Here is a 22,951-nt window from a genome sequence, read left to right as displayed (position 1 = left end):
GCAACAACCACAGTGGCTTGCTACTGTTGGACACTTTCCCTTTAATGTTGTGTTTTCCCTTTCCGGGTGTTGGAAGGGTTAACTTCCTTCCCAGTGTGGGTGTGTGTCACTGGGTGTGTCCCACTGTGGGGTGTGGCTTCCTGGCCTATATAGCCTCACTGTTAGCATGGCTCTGTGGGTTGTTTCAGCCATGCTTGCTGGAGCAGCCTCCTGTGTTACTATCTGCCAGTGAGAGCCACCCCTGTGGTCATAAAGATATTGTCCTTATGTTTATGTCTGCTGTGTGTTGATGTTGTATGTTATGTTCTGTTGGGACCTTTCTTTGTGTTTGGTGCAGCTTACGGTTCTGGATTCCTGTTTGCGCAGGGACCTAGTCAGCAAGGCTGTGACAGGTTGGTGGAACTAATAGTTCGCCTGTCATTCCCGTAAGGCTGTATGAGTTCCCCTTTTCCCAACAGCTTGGCCATTGAGACTCCTGCTCCTCCGTGCCTAGGAGGAGTAGGTCGTCTTACCCTGACTCCTAGCACAGGGACCGGACGGAGGGTGAGTTAGGGATCCGAGGTTCCTGCGCATGGGTCCTCCTACCTTTAAGGTCGGCCCATGCAGTTAGGAGTTAGGGTCAGGGTAGGGACGCTGTAGGAGGTGACCTGCTCCCTATCCTGTTCTCCTGGTCAAGTAGGCCTACAGCACATGGCAGCGCATGGTTGAGGATTTCCCCCATCCTCAGCCATGACACCATTACACAGGACAGTCAACCATAGTGACTCGAGGGACACTAACAGCTCAGGTCACATGTGTAGCCTCTCATGGTAGGGCTTCCAACTAGAATTTTTCAGCAGAATAATGTGCACATACACAGCAAAGGTTTCCCAGGAATGTGTCTACCAGATTGCAACACTTCCTTGGCCTATCTGGTCCCCAGATGTATTGCCAATTGAGCATTTATGGGAAACGCTGGGATGCAAGCTTCAGCAGCCAATGAGTGTGCAGGATCTACAAGCCTAGATGCAACATCTGTGGTCAAATGTGCCACAGGATACCATATGGAACCTGCATGCCTCCAGGCCCAGCCTTATCTCATCTTGTATCCAGGCTAGAGGAGGGCCAACAGGGGACTATAGCCTCCTTTTAATTGCACAGTTTTCCCCAGTAAACTTATTATTTCACTCTAATATTGTAATTACTTATATCATTATTTTTTGTTAGGTACACAGTCCCTTCCCACCACTGTCCTGCTGTAACATGTGGGTACAGACGCAGCACTACTCACCATGCCATCTGGTGTCCTGGCCTCAGGCATTGCAGGCTGCCACCTCCATGCTGCTGCCCAGGGTTCCAGTCTCTGTCTCCTTAGGGTGTGTGCACACTCACCTCCAGCCTCTAAAAGGGCGAGTGCGTGAGCTTGCTAATCCTCCCCCAGACAATGTCTAGGGGTCCCTGGATATTTAAAGTTGTCCCAGGAAAAATATGTTTTCAAACCAGCACTTGGATCTGAATTCTTTTGTAATTGCATGTAATTAAAAATTTTGCATAACCACTGAGTCCATAAATATTGGGACATCACACAATTCTAATTGTTTTGGCTCTATACACTACCACAATGGATTTGAAATGAAACAAACAAGATGTGCTTTAACTGCAGACTGTCAGCTTTAATTTGAGGGCATTTACATCCAAATCAGGTGAACCATGTAGGAATTACAACAGTTTGCATATGTGCCTCCCACTTGTTAAGGGACCAAAAGTAATGGGACAGAATAATAATCATAAATCAAACTTTCACTTTTTAATACTTGGTTGCAAATTCTTTGCAGTCAATTACAGCCTGAAGTCTGAAACGCATAGACATCAGCAGACGCTGGGTTTCATCCCTGGTGATGCTCTGCCAGGCCTCTACTGCAACTGTCTTCAGTTCCTGCTTGTTCTTGGGGCATTTTCCCTTCAGTTTTGTCCTCAGCAAGTGAAATGCATGCTCAATAAGATTCAGGTCAGGTGATTGACTTGGCCATTGCATAACATTCCACTTCTATCCCTTAAAAAAACTCTTTGGTTGCTTTTTCAGTATGCTTTGGGTCATTGTGAAGCGCCGTCCAATGAGTTCTGAAACATTTGGCTGAATATGAGCAGATAATATTGCCCGAAACACTTCAGAATTTATCCAGCTGCTTTTGTCAGCAGTCACATCATCAATAAATACAAGAGAACCAGTTCCATTGGCAGACATACATGCCCACGCCATGACACTACCACCACCATGCTTCACTGATGAGGTGGTATGCTTAGGATCATGAGCAGTTCCTTTCCTTCTCCATACTCTTCTCTTCCCATCACTCTGATACAAGTTGATTTTGGTCTCATCTGTCCATAGGATATTGTTCCAGAACTGTGAAGGCTTTTTTAGATGTCGTTTGGCAAACTCTAATCTGGCATTCCTGTTTTTAAGGCTCACCAATGGTTCTTGTGGTGAACCCTCTGTATTCACTCTGGTGAAGTCTTCTCTTGATTGTTGACTTTGACACACATACACCTACCTCCTGGAGAGTGTTCTTGATCTGGCCAACTGTTGTGAAGGGTGTTTTCTTCACCAGGGAAATAATTCTTCGGTCATCCACTACAGTTGTTTTCCGTAGTCTTCTGGGTCTTTTGGTGTTGCTGAGCTCACCAGTGCGTTCCTTCTTTTTAAGAATGTTCCAAACAGTTGTTTTGGCCACTCCTAATGTTTTTGCTATCTCTCTGATGGGTTTGTTTTGTTTTTTCAGCCTAATGATGTCTTGCTTCACTGATAGTGACAGCTCTTTGGATCTCATCTTAAGAGTTGACAGCAACAGATTCCAAATGCAAATAGCACACTTGAAATGAACACTGGACCTTTTATCTGCTCATTGTAATTGGGATAATGAGGGAATAACACACACCTGGCCATGAAACAGCTGAGAATCCAATTGTCCCATTACTTTTGGTCCCTTAACAAGTGGGAGGCACATATGCAAACTGTTGTAATTCCTACACCGTTCACCTGATTTGGATGTAAGTAACCTCAAATTAAAGCTGACAGTCTGCAGTTAAAGCACATCTTGTTTGTTTCATTTCAAATCCATTGTGGTGGTGTATAGAGGCAAAAATGTTACAATTGTGTTGATGTCCCAATATTTATGGACCTGACTGTAGCACCAGATATTTCTTGGACCTGCTCTTTGAGGTGGCCGCATATGCTCAGTTTTATCCTTCAACTGCCTCCTGAGCTGTAATGGGGAGACCATGGACATGCCCCCTTAACTGCAGCAGAAAAGACACTGCCATTGAGCTGCCAGCTTAATATAAATCTAGCAGAGCAATGAATGGGGAGATCTCTGGATCCATGTGAGGTGCAGGGCTGGTTCTATCTCTGTTAGAAAGATGTTGCCATGTCATGAATAACCCCTTTAAGGCATCCTCTTCAGGCAGAGGATGCCTTAGCTTTAAGGTACCTTGGTAAACAGCAAAGGTGTATTGAAGTCTTGTGGTTTAGCAATTTGTCTGTGATTTGCCTGCATCCACTCCTGCCTCATTATCCAGCGTGTCTCCATTCCTGACTCACCCTGCATGTGTGATCCTGCACCTTCAGTTTTGTTTGCATTTTGACTTAACCCAGTTTGTCAGCCCTGCCACCAAGCCTGCCCTGCCTGTGTCTGCACTACTGCCCTGCCAGCCAGTCTATCCTGTGTCTGCATTCATCTACACTTCCAGTGTGCTACCTGTACCTGAAAACTAGCAAACAAGTCAGACCATACTTGCAGTTTTGGTGCATTTCTAGTTATCCTGAGGCCCTGGTGCTTTTGCGAAGGTTCCTGACTCCAACAGGGTTGGCTGCCAACAATACTGGAACTATCCCAAGAGGTAGCATTCTGGTTGTTCTCCTGCCGCAACGTCCAGATCCCTGTACAGTGGTTAAAGGGTGAATAATAAGGGAGGCCCAGAATAACTCCTTTAGGCCTCTTTCACACGGGCGTTGCGGAAAAATGTGCGGGTGCGTTGCGGGAACACCCGCGATTTTTCCACGCGAGTGCAAAACATTGCAATGATATTTTACCATGGTGAATCACCATGGTAAAAGATCATGTGACATACCATGTGATGACCGGAGTGACGTCATCCCAGGTCCTTAAACTATAGTTAATGCTCTACACAGGTCCTATACAGTAAAAAAGAGTCAGACGGAGATGACGGGCATCGCGAGCAAGTGGATTAAGGTGAGTTAAATGATTTATTTATTTTTTAACCCCTCCAGCCCTGTTTTACTATGCATTCTGTATTCAGAATGCTATTATTTTCCCTTATAACCATGTTATAAGGGAAAATAATAAGGTTCGGGTCTCCATCCCGATCGTCTCCTAGCAACCGTGCGTGAAAATCGCACCGCATCCGCACTTGCTTGCGGATGCTTGCGATTTTCACGCAACCCCATTCATTTCTATGGGGCCTGCGTTACGTGAAAAACGCACAGAGAGGAGCATGCTGCGATTTTCACGCAACGCAAAAGTGATGCGTGAAAATCACCGCTCGTGTGCACAGCCCCATAGAAATGAATGGGTCAGCATTCAGTGCGGGTGCAATGCGTTCACCTCCCGCATCGCATCCGCGCGGAATACTCGCTCGTGTGAAAGGGGCCTTAGGGTTTAGCCCAAAGTCAAACCATCTAAAGTTATATCCATTCCAACATTCCAAAATTCTTTTTTTTTTTTTTTTTTTTTTTTTTGTTAATGAATGTTCATTACACTTTTGTTATATGTGTATAAATATGTGTGTTTTTTTAATGTAAATCTTAGAAAACTGAATATTTTCATTGCATTGGCACTGAAATGTTAACGGAAGCACATGGATCTTCTGGGAAGGGGTGGTGTAGATTTTCAGATTGCCTGAGTGGCTGATTTTAATTATGACAGCACTCCAGATGTTTTATTCATGTACTTTGTAGGAAATGACTTTGGACAGCTACACACAACCAACTGACCTCATAGAACAATTAGAGAGGGCTGAGCTCATGTATTTGCTACAGTGATGTACATGAGCATTAGTAAGTACATTTGTTTCCTTTGTCACATTAAACATTTTCACAATGCTATTAAATCAAAAGAGGACTATATTAGATATTCGTGTTGCAAGCAATTTCTAATCAATTAAATTAAAATATTAATATCTATGTTTTAACTACTTACCTGGGTATTTATTAAAATAGCATGTTTTCATTATTAGGGGTCTGTGTGCTTAAAGTGTGTTTCCACCTTGCTGTTTATATGTTCTTAACCCTTTCAGTACCGAGCCACATTTTTGCAAATTTGACATGAGTCACTTTACGTGGTAATAACTTTGGAACGATATTACTTATGCAAGCCATTCTGAGATTGTTTTCTCGTGATACATTGTAATTTGAGTCAATATATTTGATATCAATATATGGTAAATTTGAGTTAATATATTTCACCTTTATTTATAAAATAATCCTAACTTTACCAAAAATTTGAATAAAGTCACAATTTTCTATATTTGAATTTCTCTACTTTTAAGACAGATAGTAATACCTCATAAAATGGTTATCAATCAACAATCCCCATATGTCTGCTTTATGTTGCCATAATTTAGTAGAAGGCTTAGAAATTTTGAAGCTATTTTTCAAATTTTCAACAAAACTTCTCAAACCATTTTTTTTAAGCACCAATTCAGTTATCAAGTGATTTTGAGGGGCTTACGTAATGGAAACCACCCATAAATTACCCCATTTTAGAAACTACACCACTCAAATTATTCAAAACTTATGTTACAAACTTTGTTAACCCTTGAGGTGTTCCATAAGAATTAAAGGAAAATGGAGGTGAAATTTAAAAAAAATCACTTTTTTGGAGATTTTTTATGTTAATCAATTTTTTTCTTGCAACACAGCAAGGGTTAACAGCAAAATAAACCTCAATATATATTACTATGATTCTGCAGTTTACAGAAATACCCCAGTATGTGGCAGTAAAATGCTCTATGGGCACGTGGCAGAGGTCAGAAGGAAAGGAGCGCCATATGGATTTTGGAGGCAGATTTCGCTAGAATGGTTTTTAGGCACCATTTTGTATTTGAAGAGACCCTGACATACCCCTACAGTAGAAACCCTCAAAAATTGGCCCCATTTTGGAAACTACACCCCTTAAAGAATATATTAAGTGGGGTACTGAGCACTTGACATCCTAAGCGTTTTTCGGAATTTGGAAACACTTGGCTGGAAAAATGAAAAGTTTGTTTCTTCCAATAAAATGTTGCCCCAAATTGTTCATTTTCACAAGGGGTAACAGGAGAAAAAGAACCCCATAATTTGTTGCCCATTTTCTCCTGAATATGGCAACACCCCATACGTGGTGGTAAACTGCTGTGGGGGCACTTGGCAGGACTCAGAACGGAAGGATTTTGATGGATATGTTTATGGGTGCCATTGGTTTTTATTTTTTAAGTGATTGTTTTATGTGGGGGCTCATTTTTGCGGGATGAGGTGACGGTTTGATTGGTACCATTTTGGGGTATATAAGACTTTTTGATCACTTGGTATTAAACTTTTGTGAGGTGACCAGAAAATTGCTTTTTTGACACAGTTTTTTTTTTTTTTATGGCATTCACCTGAAAGGGTAGATCATGTGATATTTCTATAGAGCTGGTCGATACGGATGCGGATGCGACCTAATATGTCAATTTTTTCCCTATTTTTTACAATTTTTTTTAACTTTATTTTGGTAAAAGAACACTTTTTTTTTTTACTTAAAATTTTTAATGTGTTTGTAAAACTTTATTTTTTTTACTTCTTTTTTTCACTATTTTTTTTGTCCCACTCTGGGACTTCAACTTTTGGGGGTCTGATCCCCTTTACAATGCATTATAATACTTCTGTATTTTAATGCATTGGCTGTAAGTGTATTACTCACTGTAATACACTTACAGCTTCCTGCCTGTGAGATCCAGGGGGCCACAGCAGCGCAGGGAGGCAATGGACACCCTGCAGGATACCACACGTGCCGCGGTCAGCGCTGACCGCGGCAGTGCAAGGGTTAATGTGCCGGCATCGTTGTGACTGCCGGACCCCTGCAGCTGATCGGGCGGGCGCAGCTCCTGCACCCGCCCGATCAGAGTGCCGTAGCTGTACGGCACTGGTGTACGGCACTGGGATTTCAAAATCTATGAGGCCTACTGTGTGCCATTTGTAATACTGCAGACATCTAGCATCAGATGGTTACTTGTGCACTCTCAGGCACCAGAGTCTGGGTGCAATTGCTCTGTGGAAGATAATTAAAACTATGAATTTACAAAATTAAAGGGGTTATCCCTTAAATTAAAAAGGGTTATTAGTAAGAGTGTCCCAGACCTGCCCGACCCAAGGTGGGGATGATGCTCTCCTGATCCCCGTTGCAGTACTTTGTCTTTTGGGCTCCAACAGACCAAATCCAGCAGTGGGGATCAGGTGAGCATGATCGCCACCCTGGGTCGGGCATGTCTGGGCCACTCTTTTACTGTCTGATAATCCCTTTAATCAACTTTTCAACTTTTTACACACACACATGTATGTAATATATATAAATCAAGGGAGTAGCAGGTATCGCTAAGATCTGCAGATGATCACATTTTCCAGCACCTAGCTCCAATCAGAACCAGTTGGAAAAGAAATAAAATTGGATCAAGTCATGTGGGATGATTGTGTGTGATGCCTCCTGTTCGTTGATGAGCCAGTTATCAGCACTTGTCACAACTGAGAGGGACAAAATCCTTGAACTGAGAGACCTTGGTTTATTACTCTGGAAGATCACTACACGGGCTGAGATATCAGCAATGTTCAGTTTGCATTTCCCGGTGGTTGAACTGGAATGACAGCAAGTGGAGCATAGTGGAGAACCTTTGCATGGATGGATCAGCTGATTAGAAAAATGGCACTTAGTGATCCATTCTGTACTGCAAGTGAAATTAAGTGTCACGTTCCAAGTCTAGGGCAGTAAACAGTGTCCACATAATCCATTAGAAGACTTTTACATGACAATGGGCCACAGTCAAGACGTCCACCTACAGGTGTTTCATTGACCTCAAGCCACCATATCAAAGGCTATCATGATGCACAGCAAGACAAAAGTGGAGGCTGGACTGGAGGTCTATCCTCTTCAGCAATGAGTCCCGCTTTTGTCTCGGATGCAATGATAGCCTGAGATCTTCTTTGACATGACGTGGGCAACACCATGAAAAATTTCACAAGGAAACATCTCACTGATCCTACTCCCAGAATAATGATGTGGGTGGCATAATGTAGAATAGCCAGACCCCTCTAGTCTTCGTTTCAGTTACACTATTAGCTCAGCGTTACAGTGATTTAGACTTGGAACCAGTGGTATGTCCATTTCTTAAAAGTGTCCCAGGAGCCATTGTTCAACAGAACAGGTCACATGTTGCTAATGCTACTGTGAGTAGCCTGCATGACCTAAATGTGCTTCCATGCCCTGCAGTGTCAGCTTCGGTACCTATTGGCACCTGGGTACCGAAGTGACTTCGGATCCCAGTTTTTAAAATCAATGTCCAAAGTTATTCAACAAAGTCTCACACAACTTCAGAGATATAAATGTAACCTTAGTGGAGTCCATACATTTGAATGCTGTATGGAGACAAATCTCCGTACAGCATTCAAATTAAGTTTTGACCAAAGCGACTTCAGATCTATGATCCTATCATCTATTGAGGAGTGTATGTATATAAAAATACAAAATTTATGAATAAGTGACAACTGAGTTCCAAAAACTCTAATTACATATGTAAAATCACCATGAATGGCCGAATGAGACTAAAGAAAATACATTGATTGTGATATTGTGAAATAATCTTTTCTCACAGTGCTTGCCAGAATCATTAATGCTCCAGAATCACAGAATGTAACTTTTGGTTCGGAAGTGTCTCTAAGGTGTACAGCATCCGGCATTCCAGTCCCTTCCATCCGATGGTTTGAAAATGGGAAAGCAGTGAGTATATTTCACTTATTCTGATCTACTTACTACTTAATATATTTATTTTCAAGTACTGTGTACTCACAGCCATAGAAATGTAATATAAAGAAGGGGGTAAAAAACAAAAGCATGTTGGAAAAAAAAAATCTGAAAAAAAAAGCAAATAGATATTCTACTTTACAGACATAGGTAGTTCTCACTGGGCAGTTGCTTCTTAGTAGCAAATAAGACCCACAGACAGTGTCGGACTGGGGTGCCTAGGGCCCAGCAGTAAAATTTATTTTGGGGACCCACCGTATGGATACATTCAATTATTACCTGCTCACACAGCAGCAAAATGCTACCAGATGATTGAATATGGAGGTCCCTGGAGCAGCTTTGAGAAGGTAGGTCCTGAGGAGAAGAGGATACTGGTAGCTTTCCTCTATACCTAGAAGTCATCTCAGCTCTGATCGGGTCCATAATAACAAACTGGGGAGTTTCTTTAATCACGTTTTTTATATGAGCATAGGCTGATTGAGGAGCTGTACATTGGATATATGTACGTAGTGCAGTAAGTCTACTGTGTTATGTGCCACTTGTGCAGGGGGTGGGAGACTAGGGGCCCACCTTGCTCAGGGGCCTACCGGAGGATTCACCTGTACCCCTGTGGGCCAGTCCTAGCCTGCCTACAGGACAATTCTGTTTCAGTTATGAAATCTAAACCAATATAGGTTCAATTCTCCGGTTCTACGTGCTATTTAAACTCTGAAATGAGAAATGAAACATTTCAAATTATTGTATTTTCTTTTGTCTAGGTTTCACCAGAATCTGTTGAAGAAAACGTCAAAGATGGAGTAATTTTCTCCAAGTTGCACATTGTAGCGACCAGACCAGGCCTCTTTACTTGTATGGCAGATAACAAGCATAGTGGGAGTTTTGGCACAGCAAAAGCTGCAGCAACAATTAGCATATCAGGTTCGTCTGAAAATAATTAAATCATGTATATCTAGGTTAATCCTAGGGATGGGTTCCCACCTGCAGTTTTGATGCAGTTTTTTTAACTCATCCAACGTAAATTGTAATGGAAGAGTTGAAAATGTGAAGGCAGAAGGTAAAGTCTAAATTGAACTCCCAATAAATCTATTTGTGGGAAGAAAACAAAATCCTAAATGATCCTTACATGAAGCAATAATTTTCTGCAAACACATAGATAAGGGAAAAGCTGTTCCGATTGTGACCACTAGATGGTGTCATTTTATTTTACTATTTTATTAACATGCTTCCTCTTTGTAGGCATATTGCCAAGACAAATTTGTATCAACTTTGTAAATTTGTAACCATTTATAAATGACAACATACAATACTTTTTAATTCTTGCTGTTGTTATTTATTTATGTTTATTTTATATTGTAAAATACAGTATCTATATGCATTTTGGCACTAAACTGAGCATACTAGGCCAAGTCCCCTTTCTTGCAATGCCACCTAGTAAGTTATGTGCCCTTGTCAAGCTAGGTGTGCCAAATTAATGTAATGTGTCAGTTTGCACCGATTTGCACATAATTTTGGTTTAGTGCTTCTGACAGTGTCTAGGTGCACTGACGTGTGTGTTATGCCTCATTCACACGTCATTGGTTTGGTCAGTGATTCCCATCAGTGATTGTGAACCAAAACCAGGTGGGGTTCTAAACACAAACCAGCTACAGATCTTTCCCTTATACCTTATGTCTGTGGAGGCTTCAATCCTGGTTTTGGCTCACAATCACTGATGGAAATCACTGAAGTGTGAATGAGGCTTAAATGTGGGCCGGTGTTCAGTGTACAGGTAATCCTAGATACACCATAAAATGCACTACATTATTAAATCTCTAAACTGTTTGAAATGTACTATACGGGGGAGATTTATCAAATTGGTGTAAAGTAGTTGTCTATAGCAACTAATCAGATTTCACCTTTCATTTTTCACAGCTCCTTTGGAAAATAAAAAGGTGGAATCTGATTGGTTGCCATGTGCAACTAAGCCTGTTCTACTTTACACCAGCTTGATAAATCTCCCCCACAGTGTCTAAAAAATGCTTCCCTGAGACTGGCTTCATGAAGCTCTGCATTGCACAATTGTATGTGTTGCTTCTTCTCCAATTTTATAAGTTAATACATTTAGACTCAGTCTAAGTATGTTACATTGTCATGTCCCTCATTATCCACTCTTCAGTTGGGCAGCAATCTCTTCAGTCTGCACCAAAGAATAGGAAAGAACATTAAAATGAACCGTTTCTTCATACATTGCTAACAATGTCTTTTCTTTTCCTCCCAATGGTATTTTTCTGCCACCGGATAATGATTATTTCATGAAGAATGGAGGTATGACTTTAATTTTTATTTCTTGCACATGAATATAAAGCCAAAGGACCCAGTGACTATTAACAAAAATCTGTAGACTAGTAGAGCACACTTTTATCCAGGATACATATGTATATATAGAGAGTGCAGAAGTAGGAATCACACCCCAGCCCTGGTACCTACTCTGCCAGTTGTGCATGTTCATTTAGGTGGTTTATGTCAAACTCCTTGAAGATAATGTTGATGTAGTTGCACTATCCCTCACCCCCTGTAATTTTCAGAATCAAGCTGGTTGGAGATTTTCAAAATCAAAAAAACTCAAAACTGTAGCTTTAGAATTTGATATTGATTTCAATAGTAGCATTATACTGTACATATGTTTAACTGTATGGCACTGATATTAATAGGCATTCTGACAAACGTTAAAGTGTTTGGTGGATTCTATTTGTTCTCAGGCCTAGCTTATAAACTTCTACCAAAATTTCATAGATGACATTTCAGAAGATAACTAAGTGTGGGAAAACTTTGACCCTTTAATGAAATATTGCTGGAAAATCCCAGTAGAAACACTCGATCTCAAAAATTTTCCACCACAACTACGTAATTACACAATACAGAGGAGACATTTTTTAGGCTTCAGCTTAATCCCATTTTATTATCTGCTCTCTATGAATAGCTGGCATGATCAACTATTAAAGTATATGGGCATCGTAGAAGATTCCCATGCATAACCCAAAAACAGAGCCACACTAGAAAGCAACTAGCAAAGAGCAGTTGTTGATCTGGCAACCTTTCCCTGTATTACATGGTCGGCCATTCATTTATAAATGTCTTGTCTTCATAAGACAAGTCATTTAAGGAAAAAATAATGTTAATATTAGGACTATTCTTTTTGCATATTAATTGCAAAACCAGGACATTTGTGGCATATACACAGGACATGGCATAAATGTCCAACAGATGCAGGCGTGCATGCGCAGCTTTCTCCATTCACTGCTATGTGACTTCCAGAACTAGCTGAGAGTGTCATAACTGTGGATGGGGGGAGTTGTCCATTTGTGGCCTCCTCCCCAATCCTGGTGGAGAGATGTGCTTGAGACAGGAGCAGGTGCAAAAGGAAGGACCTGCACCTTGGAATGCAGTAGCAGAGAAGCAAATTATTTATTAAAAGTGGTTTATTGTAAGCAAGTAAGTAGTAGAGCATAATAAAAACTATATAATGTGGTATCACAATAATAGTACTGACCCACAGAATAAGTTATCATATTTATACAACACAGTGAACACTATAAAAAAATCTTCAAAAACAGTATTGAGATTGCTGCTTTTCTATTCCCCTCAAAAAGTAACAAAAGTAATTGAATTAGTGTTGAGCGAGCATGCTCAGCACATCAAAATGCTCGGCCGAATACTGCAGGTGCTCGAGTACAATTTAATACAATGAAAGTCAATAGGAGACCCGAGCATCAAACCAGGCACCCGCTGTTCTGAAGAGAGGGTGTCTGGTTCCCAAAAAAAGGTTAGAAATTTATGGAAACCCCATCAAAATTATATGGAACCAGCATTAAGAGGATGGCTGGATGCGTCTTGGACTCCTATTATCTACAACATACAATAGACAACCACACAAAGGCTATATGCCAAAAGCCAGGTATATGCAAGCCATCATCTATCCATGAGACAGATAACAGGCTTAGTCAGCATACCTTACAATGGCAGCCTTGTGCACTATGAGATATTCCAAACTAGTTCTCTTCTGACTGAGAGCCAGTAAGCCTCAAAGTTACTTCAGATCTGTTGGATGGCTTGGGTGGACCTGTGCGCCTAGATCAATATCATTAGGGTGACAAAAAGTTTTCTGATTGTCGTAACATTCATATTCAATAACCTTTCTATACAGTTTTGTCATGTAAAAACTAATTTGCATAAACATGGGAATATGGGAAAGACATGCAAATGAGCAGAATCTGCCTTGTTTTTCAGCTGAAAAACCATTTGCATGGAACATTTGCAATCTACACTACTCATGAACAGTGCCATATACTGGTTTCATAGTCTTATGACAAGAGTAATAGTCTTGTCATAAGCCTATGAAACCAATAGATGGTGCTGTTCATGAAAAGCGCCATCTATTGGTTTCACACAAGCATACCGATGTGTTCGGCCAGAGGACCCGAGCACTCGATCAACACTAAATTTAATACATAAATGTATCCAAAAATGGTTAATATAATAACTACAACTTCAAAATCAAACACTCGAGGTCCCATATGCTGAAGAAAATACAAAAAATGCATGACCGCTGGAAAACAGTTGGAAAAAAAATGTGACTGGTCCTTAGGCTGCTATACAGGTACCACATGACAAGGATTGCTGTGTAGCAGTACAGACATTGAAATGAAAGGGGTTGCAGTACGACTCGCAAGTCACCATGACAGGATCGCCATGTAGAGAAAAAAGGGGGTCAGACAGCACAGCCCAAAGCACCACATAATTGCAAATGCTAAACTAACAAGTTAGAGATACTTGGCCAATCGTTTTGTACAAAATTATTTGAGCCCGTCTGCCGAACGTCAAGGCAATCTCTAGTTAGACGGGTTCCTAACACTAAATATACCTGTTATGTGCCATAGCAGCTATCATATAATTCAGAAAGTGTAGGTTCCACTCACATGCTGGGCCCACCTGAATTTCTGTCATTTCCGGTGCCAAAATGGCCTCCATTGAATCCAGGGAAGGCAGTTACCAGCATGCACGCCGGGCCCACTCCACACCACCCCTGGCGCCACATGGTCACCAAGGACTGCAATGAGAGTCCACACACTATCTCTCTTCTGGTGCTGGTAACTGCCTTCCCTGGATTCAATGGAGGCCATTTTGGCACCAAAAATGACAGAAATTCAGGTGGGCCCAGCATGTGAGTGGAACCTACACTTTCTGAATTATATGATAGTCGCTATGGCACATAACAGGTATATTTAGTGTTAGGAACTGACCCCCTTTTTTCTCTACAGGATCGCCATGTAGCCCTAGCCTGGAGATTTAAATTAGGTAGGAGCTATGGTGCACATGACACATCTGAGTTGTGCACCAAGTATATTCATTGGAAACATAAATTCAAAATCTACAATACAAAATGTCGCTTTTAATGTGACTTTTAGAGATTTAAATATGTCTTAGCTATTTTTGTTTGTTTTTTTGCCTTTTTCTATATTAAAGTTTCAGGAATGATCCTAATTTTATAGAATCACAAATACAGGGAGTGCTGTTTAGACATTTGTGTTTTTGGAAGGAGAAAGGTAGAAAGCTAATCTTTACATGTAGGTAGGAATAGGGAACTTCTAGTTTAATACATTTCTGCTTTTTTGCCATGAATATAACAAACGCTTTTTAACTCTTCTTCTTAGGTTTTATAAAGGTGATGTAGGTTATTGCAGCACCTACAGAGGGGACATATGTAACACAGTGCTCACAAAGGACTCCTTGGTTTTCTTCAATTCATCTAATGCTGAACCAGAAGAGAGTCAGGAGATGCTTGCTCAAATAGCTTTAGCTGAACTGAAAACTGTAAGCCCATTTTGTCGACCTGCCGCTGAAGCTCTACTCTGCAACTACTTTTTTCAGGAGTGCAACCGAACTGGAGAAAGTCCATCTCCAAAACCATTGTGCAGGTACGACCTAAATATCAGTGTCCATTTGAGAACCTAAATGAGATATATAGATAGACAGATATATAGAAGAAAAAAGGCAGCACTCCAGGGATTATCCCTAGAGTGCTGCCTTTTTTCTTCTATATATGCATTTGGGACCTTGGTCGCAGGCCCCTGAAAGGATTTGCACCCGCTTCTAATGTGTGCTGCTTGTTTCTTTTCCTTTTCTAGATAGATAGATAGATCTGGTTAACTTATAAAACCTGGGGGAGTTTTTTTAGAAAAAAATAATATAGCTTAATCATTATATAAGAACTTTTCAGAATAAACCATTTGGCCAAAGAATGCAGACACCCACCCAAATTCAGTTCATTTAAGGTTTCAGCCCACTGCAGATGGGTCTATCAAATCAACACACACAAATATTAATAGTAGCATAGGTCATAATGAAGGGGACAAAAGATAGACAAAAGATAGATCATCAGTTAGAAACAGTCAGATAGCCCCTTTAATGTTTACATGACAATAGTAATGGTGAGTCCTCCAGTATCTTCGCTAATGTCTCAGTTGGTCACAATTGAAGCCAATGCTCTGTTCCATTTGACACCAAAAATCCTCCTCAGTGACTGGGAAGAAGTGAGAAGAAAATGCTGAATGGCTGGACTAGACACTCTTGTAATCAAAATTGATCTCTGAGATCAACACCATTTTGTGTCAAATTGGCCAGGGCTCCTTCTACAAAGGTCAAGACCTGCATCCATGGAAACAATAAAGAGGCTCTGAGACCCTATCAAATGTTGACTGTAATTTCCAGCTCACTAGTAGATGTAAGATGTGTTATTTTTCCTCCTATAGACTGAAAATGCAGCTTGTTAGGTCACTGATTTCCCTAATTGGAAATAAAATGTTCATGAAATTTTCAGACTGATATAGCTGCCGTTAAAACATTCCAACTATAAAGTTGCAGTCAACCGTTTGTCAAGGTCCCTCTGAGACCCATCCTTTTTCATCAGTTCTGGAACTTCTCCTTATGGCATTAAATGAGCTATTTGAAATATCATGAGAAGCCAAAACAAGAAGCCTTAGATTAATGTGATGGTGAGAGCATTTAGATTTTCATGTTGACAGCTGCTGTTTGACCTTCCTGAAATGAGGTGTTGATGTTAGTCAATTGGCGAGGGGGCTGAGTTCCATGACTGCATAAGACCGTTAAACCAGATCCAAGTGGTTCAAGCATATTCTAAATAATTTAAGAATGTTTTTGACAGTATAGTGAATAAGTCAGAATGGAATTATGGACAATCTCCTGAAGGGATTGTTAGCTGGCATACTATGATAGAAGTCTGATCATTTAATAGTTAATAAAAAATAGCTGGGTTTTACATTGAAAGTGTATTAAACAGGATAAATTTAAAAGTAGACCTCAGTAAATGTAATAGTTCTTTCCAGTGAAGAGCCTGCCCTGTAGTAGATAAACCTTGGCACCAGAGTCTTCCTTGGCAAGAACCACAAATTGTACCTGAGGACATAAAAGCAGCACAAATAAAATCCATCACACAATTCATGTAGTAAACAGTGACAGAATCAATATTTTTGTCAGTACATATTTCTTAGTAGAATTCATGATGATGGTTCTTGATCCCAGGAGGCATGTAATACTCTTGATATTTTAAGTATTCAGTCACTGTTCCCTAACCTTGGAACTCACCTGCAGTCAGAATAGAATGCTGCTTACCACGGAAATTGGCACAGTACATCGGGTACATTAATAAGATCAACAAATCTTTATGTAACAGTTTATTCTTGGTGTCAGGATGATGATCCCGGTTTGCAGCTGTCACTCTTGTCAGGTCTTCCAGGGTGTGATAAATGGGACTCTTGACGTGAATAATGTATGAGTGCCGTTTATTCTACACAAGAGTAACAGGTTGTAGTTGCTTTTTTTTTTTTACGTTTATTTCATAGGCAGACTATAGTAAAGTTATCCTTTGTAGATTTCTCTTTAAGGGAATGTGTCATCAGAATATGACCTATTGTTTAAATCTTATTTTTAGTGAATTTTTGATGATGTTATTTGTACTTTTCCATGTCAATATATTTAAACAACATAAAATCCTGCAGTTTTCGCACTGGCCACTAAGTATAATAATAGGCTCCACTTCCTGGTCTGTACAGATCACTTTACTGCAGTTACCTGCTTATCTGAAGTTTGCAGATGACACAACAGTAGTTGGTCTCATGCAAAATGGGGATGAGTCTGCATATAGGCATGAAGTGGGACAGTTTTCCTTCTGGTGCAGCAACAGCAACTTGAAAGGTAATGCTCTTAAGACCATGGACATGATAATAGACTTTAGGAGATCTCCCCCTAATCATAAATGGATCTACAGTAACTCGAGTAGAGTCATTCAAGTTTCTTGGGACCACAATTTCCAACAACCTAAAATGGAACAACAATACTGTCTCTATCATCAAGAAAGCACAACAGAGGATGTAACACCACAGCAGCTGAAAAAGTTTGGCCTACCACAAAAATTCATGGCGCAGTTCTTGAATCCATCATGACATCATCTATGACTGTATGGTTCGGCTTCTGCTCAGTATTAGAAAAGGTGAGACTGCAGCGCATCATCCGAACAGCGGAAAGGATAATTAGCTGTAGCTTACCTTCCCTGCAGGATCTTCACGCTAGCAGGTGTAGAAAGAGAGCCGCTAAGATTGCCTCAGACCCCTCTCAACCTGCTCACTCCATCTTCCAGCCTATGCCTTCAGGAGTGAGATACCGTTCAGTGGCTACTAAAACTTCCAGGCACAGGAACAGCTTTTTCCCTCAGGCAGTTGCCTTGCTTTGGTTCCCTCCAGACCACTGAGTCTATCGACCATGGGGCTGCTGTAAAGAAAATTTCTTAATGCTTTCTAAAAGCTGTTAAGAACAGCTCAGGCAAGATGACCGCCCCCATAATCATGTTCAAGAAACAGAACAAAATAAATCTGCAATCAGAAAATAAAAAGAGATTTGAAAAAAGGATATGGGTCACTATCTGGTTTTAACTGGCAGAAAAAAAAATTGGTGACACATTTCCTTTGAGTGAAGGTCATTATACAGGGTGGGCCATTTATATGGATACACCTTAATAAAATGGGAATGGTTGGTGATATTAACTTCCTGTTTGTGGCACATTAGTATATGTGAGGGGGGAAAATTTTCAAGATGGGTGGTGACCATGGTGGCCATTTTGAAGTCGGCCATTTTGAATCCAACTTTTGTTTTTTCAATAGGAAGAGGGTCATGTGACACATCAAACTTATTGGGAATTTCACAAGAAAAACAATGGTGTGCTTGGTTTTAATGTAATTTTATTCTTTCATGAGTTATTTACAAGTTTCTGACCACTTATAAAATGTGTTCAATGTGCTGCCCATTGTGTTGGATTGTCAATACAACCCTCTTCTCCCACTCTTCACACACTGATAGCAACACCGCAGGAGAAATGCTAGCACAGGCTTCCAGTATCCGCAGTTTCGGGTGCTGCACATATCGTATCTTCACAGCATAGACGATTGCCTTCAGATGATACGAGATGTCCAGCACCTGAAACTACGGATACTGGAAGCCTATGCTAGCATTTCTCCTGCGGTGTTGCTATCAGTGTGTGAAGAGTGGGAGAAGAGGGTTGCATTGACAATCCAACACAATGGGCAGCACATTGAACAAATTTTATAAGTGGTCAGAAACTTGTAAATAACTCATGAAAGAATAAAATTACATTAAAACCAAGCACACCATTGTTTTTCTTGTGAAATTCCCAATAAGTTTGATGTGTCACATGACCCTCTTCCTATTGAAAAAACAAAAGTTGGATTCAAAATGGCCGACTTCAAAATGGCCGCCATGGTCACCACCCATCTTGAAAAGTTTCCCCCCTCACATATACTAATGTGCCACAAACAGGAAGTTAATATCACCAACCATTCCCATTTTATTAAGGTGTATCCATATAAATGGCCCACCCTGTACATCAGTGTTTCCTAATATTTTTGTTTCTTTTGAGCAGCATTCAGCTTATTTATATTGATATTATTATATGTTTTAAAGCACCATAAATTCCAAGGTTCTGTACATCTAAAGGGGGTATACATATATAAAATAAACAAAACAACTTAAAACTTAAAATGTACATCATAGCAAGGGCAGTATAACAAGTGTACATTCAAAAATTGTTAGCAATATTCGCATTTTACCTAAATTATAGTTAAAACCGCAAAGTCTACGTAAGGAGAAAATGATCATGTGGTAATCCAGGGGCATAACAAACAAAGGTTGGGCTCATAGAAATGTTTTGAATGCCCCTCCACCCCCTAGCAACTTTCCTGCAGTCTTCTCTCTTGCTGTTAGTTAAGACCACCCACGCTCTCCATACAACCACCCACTCAGTCAGGCACAAAATATGAAAATAAAATGCTTAATGCTGGACAGAAGAAGGAGTCAAGAGCTTACTTTACAATTTACCGACTGGCCCTGTATGCCCCCTTAAAGGGGTTGTGTCATTTCGGCAATATAGCATTTATCATGTAGAGAAAGCCCCCTTAAAGGGGTTGTGTCACTTTGGCAAATAGCATTTATCATGTAGAGAAAGTTAATACAAGACCCTTACTAATGTATTGTGGTTAGAGATGAGCAAAGTTCTTGAAAATTCACTTACCGAATTTCACAAAAATATTTGCTTTGTGACAAATTACTTAATCGAGGAGTGAATTTCTTTGTAAGTAGTGGGTGCAATGACAGGAAACGGTGATTGCACTGCTCCCTGTCATTGTACCCCTCAGATGCCGCGTTCATCGCTGATCACAGCATTTGATATTAACATTAAGGTTTATAATAACATTAAATAAAATCATATTTAACTCATCCATTTGATTTCGCAGAGTCCACTGCCGCCATCTTGATTGAAGATCCAGTGAAATCTCGCACGGTGCATGATGTCATCACATCAGCCAGAGTGGTGACGTCATACGTCACAGCGCACAAGATTTTGCGTTGGATCTTCAATCAAGATAGTGGCGGGCTCTTCACGCTCAAACAGATTAGGTGAGTATGATTTTTCTTTTTACACCATTTCAGGGAAAATCTATTTATTAGGATGAAGCACAAGGAAATTTGGCTTTGCTGCGATTCGAATTTTCCCTGAAATTCGGATCGAAGTCTACTTCAGACAGTTTGATTAGCTCAAAACTAATTGTGATTGTCCATATTACCTCCTTTTCTGTCTGGATTAATTGTTCCATCACATTATACACTGTTTGTTTCGATGGTTGCGACCACCCTGCAATCCATCAGTGGTGGTCATGCTTGCACACTATAGGAAAAAGCACTGCCCTATGTGTTGGCCGGGAGCACATATAGGCTGGTGCTTTTTCCTATATTGTGCAAACACGACCACCACTGATGGATTGCAGGGTGGTCCTAACCATGAATACAAGCAGTGTATAATGTGATGGAAAAATTAATCCAGCCAGCAAATGAAGCAATATGGACAATCAGAATACATTAGTAAGTGGCTTGTATTAACTTCCTGTACATAAGAAATCACATTTGCTAAAGTGAAACAACTCCTTTAATGTCCTAACAACTAAAGTTGTTCCCCCTTAGTGCCCCCTTCATAGTAGAATTCTCCATTAGTGCCCACTTCACAGTAGTTATGCCCCCTTTGTGCCACCAAACAGGAGTCATGCCCTTTTAGTGTTCCCACACAATAGTTGTGCCCCATCAGTGCCCCAGACAGTAAAATGCCCCCTTAATGCCACCGCACACTAGTTATGACTCCTTAGTGCCCCCACACAGTAGTTATGCTCCCTTTGTGTCCCCACACAGAAGTTATGCCCCTTTAGTATTCCCACGCAGTAGTTATGCTCCCTTTGTGGCCCCACACCATAGAATGCCCGTAAGTGCCTCCACACAGTAATTATGCCCTTAATGAACCCACAAAGTAGAATGCCCCCTTAATACCCAAAAACAGTAGAATACTCCCTTAGTGTCCCCTTTACAGTAGTGCTGGCCCCACAGTTCCCCCTTTACAGTATTGCTGCTCCTGTAGTGTTAATAAAATAAAGCAAGTAATACTCATCTAGCCCCATTCTCCTGATGAATGGAGTACATCATACTCTCCCCAGCAGCAGTTGTAATGCAGTGATATGATCATGCCCACTACGCTGAGCAGCAGAGTGCACAGGCTGGAGGATGACCCCAGCCTGTGCTTTCTACTACACAGTCTAGTACAGGGGTAGGCAACCTCCGACACTCCGGCTGTTGTGAAACTACAACTCCCAGCATGCATACTTGCTCTTCTCTTCTCAGAACTCCCATATAAATGAATGGAGCATGCTGGGAATTGTAGTTTCACAACAGCTGGAGTGCCGAAGGTTGCTGATCTCTGGTCTAGTAAGAGTAGTGACGTCAGTACATCACAGGCCAAGGAATTAGACCAAACCATAATGGATGACAGGCACAGCAGCCAGACTTGGTTGCAAATTTAGTCTGTTATCAGTTAAAGCCCTGGTCTTGCCTGCCAGTACAAACACCACAGCTGTTAGGCCAGTCCGGCCCCTGCATGATAAGATAACTCATATAGATATACAATCTAAATAGTGTTTTAGCCAGACTTGAAATATAATATATAACGGAAACAATGTACCCATGAAATGACGAAATGCTTAACGTATAGCTACATAAAAAAAATTCAAAATACGATGTGAAAAGAAATAAAAGAATAATGTGACATCAAATATACAATAAAAGAGACCACAGCATATTAGTGGTGAATAAAGTGATGTGTCCAGGCATTAGAGCTCAACACCTTCCCTAATCATCGCAGGTAGAGCGATGTAACATAACAAGGCACCCGCACAAACAGTATAGCATCATAACCGAATAACAAAACATACAGTATATACAGGGCAAACCAGATATATGTGGGTGCATAGAAAATACAAACTTTAGATAAATCTACAAATCAAAGATTATGGGAGTCATTTATTAAGAAAAATACACCACCTTTTAGCATATTTAAGGTGCAGATTTTGTCACAAAGGGGTTTTGTGGCAAAATCTACGACTTTTCCCTGCTCATGCCACTTTTCCAACGTGGCAGAAAAACGGGGTGTGGCATAGGCGGGGAAGATTGATGGCCGGATGGCCGGTCTCATTTACTATTTTCTATGCCAGTTTATGGCGTGGAAAATGGTCTTAAACTATGTCAGCAAGGGAGCTGGTATAGTTTAAACCATGTTGCATGACCAGCTGAACCAAGCACCAAAGTTATGTAGAGGCCTGCGCCTCTACATAACTTTGGTGCCTCCAATGCCAGCCCAAGGGGATTAAGATCGGCGCATAAATCATTGGTCTTAATAAATTATCCCCTGTGCGCATGCATTAATAAGAAAATATGTCCAAAAATGCACTCAATAGCCAATTATTATAATTAAAAATATGTACATCAGAATTGCTAGTATAACAAATTATCTATGCAATAAAAATTAATGTCTGTGTGTCCTCTGTAGGCGTCCAAACGCCAGAACCATTTGACCCCAATTTTGCACATAAGTAAATCGGGTGTCTAGAAAGGTTTTCGTAAAGGCTCCAACCTTGCATTAAACGGAATCCGTCACCAGTTTTATGGTGTCCTAACTAAGGGCAACATAAACTAGTGACAGATCTCCTTATAGCATAATGCTGGTTCACTTTGTTTCATTGACCCAGCCTTTTTGCTAAAATCTTGTGCTAAACAGCTCCAGCGCATACTTCAGATTAGACCCCCATATCAGACGTCGGTTCAGATACCCAAATCAAACCACAGATCAGACCCCTATATGAGACCTGTCCCCTATATCAGATCTCAAATCAGACCCCCATATAAGACCTCAGATCAGACCCACATATCAGACCCCAGATGAGACCCCAATATCAGACCCCCTATCAGATCAGACCCTCATATCA

At 40.7% G+C, this 22,951-nt stretch overlaps 1 protein-coding gene across 3 annotated transcripts in view; it reads left to right on the top strand.

Moving 5' to 3' along the window:
* MUSK (muscle associated receptor tyrosine kinase) overlaps window positions 1-22,951 on the top strand; it is a 234,275-nt gene that overhangs the window by 127,460 nt on the left and 83,864 nt on the right. For all 3 annotated transcript variants that reach the window (XM_040417267.1, XM_040417265.1, XM_040417266.1), the window contains exons 6-9: window positions 8,878-9,002; window positions 9,785-9,944; window positions 11,324-11,330; window positions 14,717-14,980. In XM_040417267.1, the coding sequence (XP_040273201.1) occupies window positions 8,878-9,002; window positions 9,785-9,944; window positions 11,324-11,330; window positions 14,717-14,980 (556 nt within the window). The remainder of the gene's footprint in view (window positions 1-8,877; window positions 9,003-9,784; window positions 9,945-11,323; window positions 11,331-14,716; window positions 14,981-22,951) is intronic.

This window comes from Bufo bufo, chromosome 2 (assembly GCF_905171765.1).
Source record: "Bufo bufo chromosome 2, aBufBuf1.1, whole genome shotgun sequence".
Lineage (NCBI taxonomy): Eukaryota > Metazoa > Chordata > Amphibia > Anura > Bufonidae > Bufo > Bufo bufo.
Note: the sequence above shows the minus strand (reverse complement) of the source record. Positions and strands in the feature narration are given on the sequence as shown.